The sequence below is a fragment of the Pseudopipra pipra genome, chromosome 26 (assembly GCF_036250125.1).
Source record: "Pseudopipra pipra isolate bDixPip1 chromosome 26, bDixPip1.hap1, whole genome shotgun sequence".
NCBI classification, from domain to species: domain Eukaryota; kingdom Metazoa; phylum Chordata; class Aves; order Passeriformes; family Pipridae; genus Pseudopipra; species Pseudopipra pipra.
Genome location: NC_087574.1, coordinates 3555234 through 3565387, shown reverse-complemented (window position 1 = coordinate 3565387; position 10154 = coordinate 3555234). Strand labels below are relative to the sequence as shown.

At 54.6% G+C, this 10154-nt stretch overlaps 1 protein-coding gene across 1 annotated transcript; it reads right to left on the bottom strand.

Annotated features, from left to right (window-relative positions):
* Positions 1-3216: 3216 nt before the first annotated feature.
* On the bottom strand, positions 3217-10132 carry FTSJ3 (FtsJ RNA 2'-O-methyltransferase 3). Its single transcript, XM_064636477.1, has 21 exons — positions 9900-10132; positions 9708-9813; positions 9491-9537; positions 9241-9320; positions 9028-9127; positions 8546-8740; positions 8169-8284; positions 7471-7575; positions 7249-7349; positions 7088-7168; positions 6857-7015; positions 6432-6567; positions 6128-6333; positions 5889-6012; positions 5702-5795; positions 5247-5397; positions 5071-5147; positions 4889-4991; positions 4610-4793; positions 4427-4521; positions 3217-4155 (listed from the first exon to the last, which is right to left on the bottom strand). The coding sequence occupies exons 1-21, from the start codon at positions 9964-9966 to the stop codon at positions 3966-3968; spliced, it is 2517 nt and encodes an 838-aa protein (XP_064492547.1). The 5' UTR covers positions 9967-10132; the 3' UTR covers positions 3217-3965.
* Positions 10133-10154: the final 22 nt, after the last annotated feature.

Below are 10154 nucleotides of genomic sequence, written 5' to 3'. Positions count from 1 at the left end.
CAGCCACAAAGATTGAGGGCACATATGATTATCAACAAATATGGGCAGGGCTTTTTTTTTTTCCATTTGGGTATGGTGTTGTCCAGATGACAGATGACTTTGTGGCCTTGTCTTTTGAGAACTTAATTGTTTTATGAATGCTGTGAAAACATGTTCTAGTTATATAAGAAGCTCTGCATCAAGGATCTGTGCACGTTGTTGAAGTCCAAATCATCAGTATTCTGATCTTCCTCTGCCGCCTTCTGAGGATTTGTTAAGCTTTGGTTAATCAAAGTGCATTTTCATCCTTTCTGCATTTACAGTTGCATGGAAGACAGCTTCAGTGGCTCTGCACAGCTTTTGTCTTGACATACTATTTGGAGAAAAAGTAGCCTAGCCTATAGAAGGAATGGAATGTTACATTTTTCATTTAGCTTTAGCTCCCCCCACACCTGATCCTCGCCAGAGAACTCTGGAAGCCTCTGCCAGGCAATAGTTCTTTCTCCCAAGGTGACTTCCAAGGAACAGTATTACAAACTCTCTCAAGACTGAGAGAATTGGGATTGTTCAGCCTGGAAAAGAGAAGCTCTGGGGTGACCTAATTGTGGCCTTCCAGTACCTGAAGAGAACTTACAGGAAAGATGGGGCAAGAGCATTTAAAGGACAAGGGAGAATGGGTTAAAATTGAAAGAGAGTAGGTTTAGATTAGATATTAGGGAAAAAGTCTTTACTTTGAGGGTGGCACAGGTTGCCCAAAGAAGCTGTGGCTGCCCCATCCCTGCAAGTGTTCAAGGCCAGGCTGGATGGGGCTCTGAGCAACCTGATCTAGCTGAAGGTGTCCCTACCCATTCTGAGATTTTACAATACAAGCTGTAAGATTGTTGTTGCTGTCAAGCTAATACCGTTTTAATTTTACATTCTGCTTTTGCTTGGTCTCTAGTCTGCAATATTTAATGCAATATTTGTGTAAAACTCTAGTCAGTGAACTAGAGGCACTCCACTGACGTCAGAAGATTGTCCAGGAAAAATCACCCCATTTTATAATCCATAAAATTATTAGCTTACAGGCTACAATTGATTTTTAGCCTTACCTTGTATTTTTTGTTGTAGATGCCAGTCTGCTTGCTGACATTAGAATGCCATGCTTTTGTCTCTGTTCCCATAGGAATGACGTGTCAAGCTAGGACCTCGTACACAGAAGATGAAGTCCTTTGGGGTCACAGGTTCCTCCCTGTGATGTCTCTGGAAAATGGTTTTTTCCGTGTTGATTATTCTCAGTTTCATGCTACATTTGAAGTGCCCACTCCTCCTTACAGTGTTAAAGAGCAAGAAGAAAAGCTGTCCCTGTCATCTCCTTTCAACAGTCCCGTTGATAATAACAAAACCAGAGGAGAACAGGTTTGTCTGCTTGACTGTGTTGATATTGCAGGAGAGAAGGACAAACTCCCTTTTAAACTTCAGAAGATTAGCTCAAGAAAGGAAAGCCTTCCACAAAGAGCCCTGAGAATGAGTTCCAGTAACACAGAGAAGACTTTCAGTACTGGAGATCTCTTGAAAATTCAAGAAATAAGTCCCAGCTCTGAGGGTGAAGACAGTGATGACAGGATGCAGCTGAAAGCCTCAAAAATAAGTGCTGAGGCTTTGACTCAGTCTGCCAGTGATCTCGAGTTACACAGGATCTCTCCAAGTACAGGTGCTCTGGAGGTGAAACTGGAAGATAATTTACCTGCCAGACTTTGAAAAATGAACTCTGATTGCCTCTCTTCAGAGCTGAAGAAACAGGAGTTGCTGCTGATAAACTGCGTTTAACTGAGACTGCTGACCTGAGAAAGTTGTTTTACAGGAAAGTCATAATTTGGTTTTGCCACTTTCAGGAAGAATGATCCTTTTTGCATAATTGTTCTGTACAGATCCAATTTAGGTAGCATAATAGGACTTTGAGGGGGCAGTAAGATTAAACTGTCATGCCAAAGAGAGCCCTGCCCTAGTGATGTTGATCAGCATGCTCACTGCAAATCTACATTGTCTTCCCTGTATGCAGATGCTTTTTCATGAAGCAAGGATCAGATCTTTAAGTCACAGAGGGTGTAACACCAGCTGAAACGTGGTTTTGTGCAGCTCAGATCTTGGATTGTTCCTGAAGTATAAAACAAGAGAACATAGGAAAAATCTGCTTGGTCACAGTCCAGTTCTCTCTGAGTGACCCCTTTGGAAAGTGGCCTTCCTGTGACACCTGGAGACTGCATCCCTCATCAGTGATCTCCTTCTGTGCTCCCAGTGTCTCATTCATTGGCAGTCAGGTAAAGGTAAAGGAAGCAGTTTGCAATAACCATTTGGGTCATTTGACTCACATGAACTCTCATAAACGTGTTCAGAACTAGACCTCAGCATTTGATTAGGTGGATCACATGTTGAATTTTAACAACCATATCACCAGTCACTGTGAAGGGAACCTGAGGTCAGTAGCTCAACTTAATGGTGTGTCTCATACTGCAACTAAATGAAATTTTAGTGTGAAGACATTGTAATCAAATAAAACCAAAATGCTCTATAATGGTCAGTCATTACACGTTCTCAGAGTTTTACTAATGAATGGTAGTGTCATGTTGATAATGTTTGTTACATTTGCCTTCTCCATTTGTGTATGATTCTCAATAATTTTGTAGATTTGACATTTATTACTATTCAGCTCAGTCCACCTCAGCCTGTGAAAAAAGTTGTTTTTTTTTTCCTGGTTGCTAGTGAGTAAGCATAATCCAAACTTGCTGTTTTGTAAACTGCAGTGTTCAGTAGCTCAGCATATAGGGTGTTTATCACCAAAGCACTAGCACAGCCCTCTCCAACAGAAGGATCAAATTCTACTCCTGTTACGTGGACAGAATTCAATCAAATTTAAAAGGGGTGGCAGTGGCCACTTTTATTGGCAAGGCATTCCTTGATGGCAAAGTGATATATCCAAGCTAGGAGTGACTTGGTTTGCATAACTTGCTATTTCTTGCTTTGATCTGTCTACAGTGTGAAACTGGAAAATGGTATTTTATGCAGGGGTCAGATTTGCTCGTTGTTGTTTGTTTTCAACGTGAATTTCAACGTTATATATGTGCTGAAATCTGTATTTTCATTTATTAACTGTATTTGTATGGAGTATTTAGATGACAATGTGAAGTCTTAAATGCTGATGAATCTCCCTACTCATCAGAACAGCCAGAGCTGGTGTGAAATAAAATTACATCCACCTTGGGTCTCAAGCAGTCTTTACTCCAACGTGCATGTTGACAACAAAGTCACCCCATCCTTGGGCACACCTCCCTCTGTTTTGAGGGGAGGAATGTCCAGATGCATTAGAGCTGCTGACCAGGGCAGTTTTCACTCATTCCGTGCCACCTTTGGGGGTGAGTAAAAACAGGGGGGTGGGGAAATCTGGGGGGTGATGATGTCATTGGGAGCACCCCAATGTCACTGGGAAGAGCAATGACATGGTGAAGGAGCAGGTGAGTGAGGGGTCAGGGGGGTTATGAGGGGTCCTTCCAAAAAAGGGAGGTTATAACCCAAAAATGCTTGAAAATACACGGGGATGTGTGTGTAGAAAACAGCCCTGCCCACACTGCTGTCACTCACTGGTCCCTGCTCCTTGCCCCACCCACTCCCTGCACCCACTGTCCTGCCCCCTCGGTGACAAATACGGCCCAGGGATGTCCCCCAGAGCCACAGCCTGTCTGGGGACAGCCAGGGCTGGTGTGGATGCTCCCGTGACCTCCACAGGGTGAATCTCAGCAGAGCCAGCAGGTGAGACTGGAGATGTGGCCAAATAAACCCTCCCTGCCCCAGGGGAGGGCAGGAGGCACTGTCACATCAAGGCACGGGCTAAGAGACTAAGAGCAGTGTGTGACCAAGTGCCAGCCCTGTCCCCAGGGCAGGGGACAGCGGTGGAGGACAGGAGCCAGCCCTGAGCAGAGTCCCTTGCCGGAGACAGAGCCTGTCCCACATCACTTGTGGCGCTTTTTCTTCTGTTCTTTGCGTTTCTGAGCCCTCACATCCTTCTTGAGGCGGCTGTCGACGACCTTGAACTGGCCCTTGACGCCGGGGGGGCGGCGCACACGGGGTCCTACCCCCTTCTTAGCCACCAGGTAGGTGACCTGTCGCTTCTCCTTGGCCAGCCCTGCCTTCTTGTAGATGCTGTGGGAGAAGGGTGAAAGGTCAGAGCAAGTCCCAGTGTCCAGCCCAACTCAGCTCCAGCAGTTTGGCTTTTGGCCCTAAAACCAGTATTAGGCCCCACCCGTCTCCTCTAGGCTCTGAGACCAGGCTGGGCTGCCCCTTTGTTCTGCCACCCCAGATGCAGCCTGGCTGGGTGACACAGAGCTGTCCCCACGCCATGGCTGCAGGGACACGGCATCACCAGCCAGCCCAGCACCACGGGAAGGAGCTGGATCTCAGCTTGGCCACTCACCGCCGCAGCTGGGCCACCTTCTCCCGCTCCGAGATGTCCACCGTGTCCACCACGGCCTCCGCCTTCTTCTTCATCTGCTCCATCTTCTTCAGCATCTGTGGGGACAGCGAGGGTGAGGGACAGGGCGGTTGGAGGAGGGAGGGAGCACCCGGGAGAGGGATTTGGCCCCACAGCCCCACTCACCCGCCGCTTCTTGCGGGCCTTGGCCTCAGCCACCTTCTTGATGGGGCGGGCGTTGATCTCGCGCCAGCGCTGCCGATAGGCCTCCACCGTCTGCCGGTCCACGGGCACCTGCTTGCGCCGGTGCTGCTTCTCCTCCTCCGTGAACCACTCGGGCAGCTCCCCCTCCTCCTCGTTGTAGGAGTACCTAGGGAGGCACTCGGGTGACAAGGGGTCCCCACCTCAGTTCACCCACCCCCTCCTGCTGGAGAACGACCCCCGCAGCCCCCACAGCTCCGGCACCTGTTGAAGGAGTCGTCGATGAGGTCCCGCCGGGCCTTTCTGGAGGTGGCGATGACGGAGCCGAGGGCCAGGCCCTCTGCGTCCAGGACACGGGCTCTTTTCACTGCGGGAGGGACACGTTAAAGCTTGGCCTGGCCCCGCCTCCTGCCCCTAAAGAGGGACCCACAGGGCCTCCCCCTCACCTGGGTTCTCAATGGGCACCACCTCAAAGCCACACGGCTCGACACGGCCCCGCTTCCCCCTCACTGCTGCTGGTGGCCTGTGGAGAGGAGCGTGGTCAGGGCTGGGGTCCTCCTCTCCCAGCTCACCAGGACTCTGGAGCAGGGGAGAACATCCTGACCCCCCTCCCAGCCCTCACCTCTCCTCGTCACTGCTGCTGTCGTCGTCACTGCTCTGCTCATCCTGTGCTTCACCAGTGCCAGGTGCTGCATCTGTGGCTGGTGGGGGCTCGGCTGGAGCCTCCTCCTGGAGCACCTGCTTCTTCTTCTGCCCTTTCTTTGTTGCTTTGTCTGGGAATAGGAACCACTGGGTGAGAAAGGGCCAAGGGAGACCCCACTGCAGACCATTTCTCTAGAGATCCTGCTCATTAACACTGCACTAATGACAGGTCCTTAACAACACAGGCTGGGAACAGCCTCTGGCCTAGTGGAAGGTGTCCTTGCCCATGGCAGGGGTTGGAACTGGATGACCTTTAAGGTTCTTCCAACCCAAACCATTCCATGAAACTGCTCAGGGCAGCATCCCCATTGTGGTTGGATCCAGAGCCCCAGACTGGGCTGTGGGACTGTCCCTCTGTGCCCCCCAGTGATTCACCTCTCTGGGACTCGCGCTGTCTCTCAGCCAACATCTGGGCCTGCCCCAGCTCCAGGTCCTCATCTGCGTCATCCTCGATGCCAGCAAAGGCGTCCTGGGATGGGGAGCAGAGGGTCAGACACAGGGCAGCCCTGGGGAGCTGCTGGGGCCGAGGCTGCCTCACCATTTCTGTCCCAGTGGGACTCACCTTCCCAAACCACAGGCTGGTCTGTCGCTCCTCCAGCACTGACTTCTCCTCCAGGGGCACCAGCAGGGGATTCTCCTCTTCCTCCCCTTCTTCCTCTTCTTCTTCCTTCTGCTTAAACTTCGCCCTGTGACAAGGAGCAGCAGGATCAGTGCCCCCAGCCAGGACAGGGTGCCCACTGCCAGATCGTGGAGGTGCTCCAATGGCAGCTCCTGCTCCAGGGAGGCCTCTCCCATTCTCACCTCTTCCCACCCTGCTCCCGCCTCTCCCGCTCCAGCTTGCGCTGACGGGCCTCGATCTCCAGCAGCTCCTCTGGGTCCAGGTCACTGTCCAGGGACACATCATCCTCTTCTTCATGATCTGAGACATAAATGTCATCGTCCCCAGGGCCCATCTCCAGGAGGGTGTCTGCTGAGGCCATGTCCCCCCGGGACAACTCATCCAGCAGCTGCAACACAAGTCAGACAAGGCACAAGTCAGGCACCGTCCCAGCCCTGCTGGCCCTGGGGAGCTCCCAGGGGAGGCCAGGCCTCCCCCACCACACACCGGGGTCCTGTGGATGCTCCGCAGGGAGAACATGCTGGTGTCACCATCGTCAGCGATGGACACACCAGGCAGGTCCATCTTCAGCTCCACACGCTCACGCTGCTTCCGCTGCTCCTTCAGGATCTTCTTCTTCTTTCTGAGAGAGGGGAAGGAATGAAGCCACACTGCCACACACACCCCAGAGGCTCATCCACTGCCACAGTGGTGCCACATGTCCCTCGGCAGCACTGGCACCCCCTGTGGAGGGTCCCCAACCCTGGGACAAAGGGGGCCCCCAGCTTCATCTGCTTGGAGGAGAGGAGCCCAAGGCCCCCAGACCCACAAACCACCCACTGTGAGAGGAACAGGCTCTGACAGTCCCACCTCTGTCTCCATGGCTGGAACCCCCTGTGCTCCCCCATCTCTCCTCCCCGAGATCTTTTTACCTCTTCAACTCTGCCAGCTCCTTGGCCTTCATCTCTGCCAATGCCAGCTCCACCTCCTCCTCCTCCTTCTCCACCTCGTCAGCTGCAGCTTCTGGCACCATCTTCTTCACCTTCTTCTCCTCCTCCTCTCTGCCTTCCTCCTCCTCACCAGAGCTCAGGCTGCCAAAAGGAAGGAGCTCAGAGCAGCTGTGCTGGGCACAGACCCATCCCACCCCTGCTGTTTGCTCCTACTTGATATCCAGCTCCTTTGCCTGCTCCTTCAGCTTTTTGGCCAAAAACCGACGCAGCTTTGTCCTCCAGTTCAGCAGGGCTCTGTTGGGAGGGGGCAAACTGTTAGAGACCCCCCCCTAGGCCCAGCTGGTGTGTCTGCCTGTCCCAGTCCCTCCCAGTACCTGAGCTCCTTGCGCCCCAGGACGCGGATGTCCTTGCAGCACTGGCGCAGCTCCTCCGTGGTGGAGCTGTGGTTCTCCAGCTCCCCGTCCCCCAGCGTGATCTGGGCAGGGCACAGGGACAGGGGTGTTAAACCCCAGCCTCCCCTCCACGAGCACAGGGGCACCTGGCTCCATCTTTTCATCCCTCTGTGCTCCAAGGTGCCCCTCACTTCAGGCACGCACCTCATTGGCCTTGGAGAGGAAGTCCACGGGGTTGGGAGCCTTGAGGAAGTCCATGAGAGTGAAGCGGTGGTAGAGGGTTGTGTCCCCATCAGCATAACCTTCTGCCTGTGGGGGAAAAGGGGCTGTGGGGGGCCAGGGCAGGGCAGAACCGAGCAGGTGCCACCAGCCCTGAAGGATGGATGGTGTCACCTAACTCGTGTCTGGCTGCAGTGTCCACCTGAACGTGTCTAATGGTTGGATTTGATGACCTCAGAGGTGTTTTCCAACCACAGGGATTCTGTGAGTCCACATGAGTCCACCAGCCCCAACCCAGCAGCTCCACAGCATCTCCCAGTCCCACCCCAGACATGGAGAGCTGACAGTCACAGAGGTTTGTGTCAGCTCCATGCCCAGCTGAGATCACCTGACACGACCTTTACTGTCCTAAAGACATCTCATAGTCACACAAACCCAGTGCCCAACTCTTGTAGGGAGTTTAACTGATGGGTTTAACTGTAGGATTTAATTGGCTCCTATCCAGCCTCACAACTTGTATCTCCATTTCCCCATTGCTACACCAACTTCTAGGGCTAAAAACCTCCCCAAAACTGGTTCTCCCACCACTTTGCATCCCCAGATCTTTCATTTTCCTGATCAATTTTGCTCATTACAATCTCTTCAGCCCCAGCCCCATTTGTGTGTTTGGCCCTTGCTCGTACCTTTGGTTTCTTCTTGCTGACCAGTTCACTGACAGACTTGGTCTGAACCTCCACCTCCTTGAAAGCATGTTTTGGGTCAAAAAACTTGCTGTCGATTTTATCTGGAGCCTGATAACCTGAGATGGAGGAATCAGAGTCATCAGAGCCCTTCCTCCTGGGATGGAGGGAGCAGAGCCCTTCCTCCTGGGATGGAGGGATCAGAGCCCTTCCTCCTGGGATGGAGGGATCAGAGCCCTTCCTCCTGGGATGGAGGGATCAGAGCCCTTCCTCCTGGGATGGAGGGATCAGAGCCCTTCCTCCTGGGATGGAGGGATCAGAGCCATCAGCAGGTTCCCCCAGCCCCATCCCAGCAGCTGCAGGTCCCCCCAGGTGCTCACCCTGGCACACCACAAAGATCTCAGCAGACTCGTTGCGGGAGGCCTGGGGCTTGGTGGCCTGGACCTTCTGGAAGAACTGCTGGAAGATCCACAGGAGGGGTTGGTAGTCCCGGGAACGGAAAACCTTGGTGATGAACCAGCCGCCCTTGCAGAGGAACTCACAGGCCAGTTTCAGGGCCATGAGGGTCAGGTTGGCTGGAGCAGGAGAGAAGAGAGTGAGGGTGAGACCTTCCCTGTGAGGGTGGGGAGGCCCTGGCACAGGTTGCCCAGAGGAGCTGTGGCTGCCCCTGGATCCCTGGAAGTGTCCAAGGCCAGGTTGGACGGGGCTTGGAGCAACCTGGGCTGGTGGAAGGTGTCCCTGCCCGTGGCAGGGGGCGGGAAGTGGATGGTCTTTAATGTCCCAACCCAAACCATCCTGTGACCCTAAAAGCAGCCACTGTCCCCACACTAGTGCCTCCCTGGTGCCCCCAGAGCAGCCCCACCTTGGGAGTAGGCGTCGTGCACCCAGCTGGCCCCCACGTTGGGCGCCCCATCGTTCAGCACCACGTCCACCTTCCACGTCTGCAGCTCCTTGCGCAGGGCCTGGGGGACAGGGACACTCAGAACCCCTCCTGGGACCTCCACCTGAGCAGGTGGGGGGGTCATGGCCCCCCTGAGCCCCAGGGCAGCAGGGGACACTGGGGGCAGGGACACACCTGGCGGCACTTCTCGGTGGTGATGTCCTCCTGCAGTGTCACCACGTTGGGAATGGGCTTGATGGGGACCAAATCCACTCCTGGGGTGATGAAAGACATCCCGGCCCCTCAAACCCAGGCTCCAGCCCATCCCACGTGGCTGCCCCACCCACCCTCTCCTCCTCCCAGGATCCCCAGTCCTTTCCCCGTCAGTTCCAGGGGTGGTGGTGGATGTCCCTGCTCCTCGTTCCTGCCAGATCCCACCACTCACCAATGATCAGGCTGGACACTGGCATGAATTTGGAAGCCACCTGAAGCCTGGAAAGAGAAGAGAGGAATGAAACCACCCAGGAGAGCCCCCAGCCTCAGACTGTGCTGCTGGGGTTTGGGATTGAGGACAGAGACACAGTGACAGGGCACACACAGGACACTGTGACAGTGTCCCAGGGCAGCTGGTGGCACCAGGACACAGCCCCGACCCCACTCACCACCCGCCGGGGGCCGCACACAGATCCAGCAGAGCCCGGGCCTTCTGCAGGAACTGGAACTTCCGATTGAGCTGGAGCAGCTTGAAGGAGGAGCGGGAGCGGAACCCTGGGGGGCACCCGGGGGTTACCGAGGGTTACCGGGGTTATGGGGGGCCGCACCCTCCCGCCCCCAGCGCCGGGCAGGCCCCTCACCCGTCTCCTTGGCCAGGTGGTAGAACTTGTCCCGCCGGCTCTTGCCCAGTTTGCTTTTCTTGCCCATGGTGGCGGCGGGGGGGCCACGCTGTCAGCGCCGGGCTTGGACCTGCAGGGAAAACGGGCTGCTGCCCCCGGACACCGACACGACCCTGATCCCGCTCCTGCTCCTGCTCCTGCTCCTGCTCCCTGTCCCGGTGCCGCCGCGTGCCCACAGCACCTTCCCGGCGTGCTCCGCGCCAACGACAACTTCCG

Coding starts and splice junctions, on each gene's coding strand:
- FTSJ3 (XM_064636477.1), bottom strand. CDS start 9,966: ATGGGCAAGAAAAGCAAACTGGGCAAGAGCCGGCGGGACAAGTTCTAC. Junction 5,398..5,701: donor ACAGCGCGAGTCCCAGAGAG/GTGAATCACTGG, acceptor TCCTATTCCCAG/ACAAAGCAACAAAGAAAGGG. Junction 5,148..5,246: donor AGCAGCAGTGACGAGGAGAG/GTGAGGGCTGGG, acceptor TCCTCTCCACAG/GCCACCAGCAGCAGTGAGGG.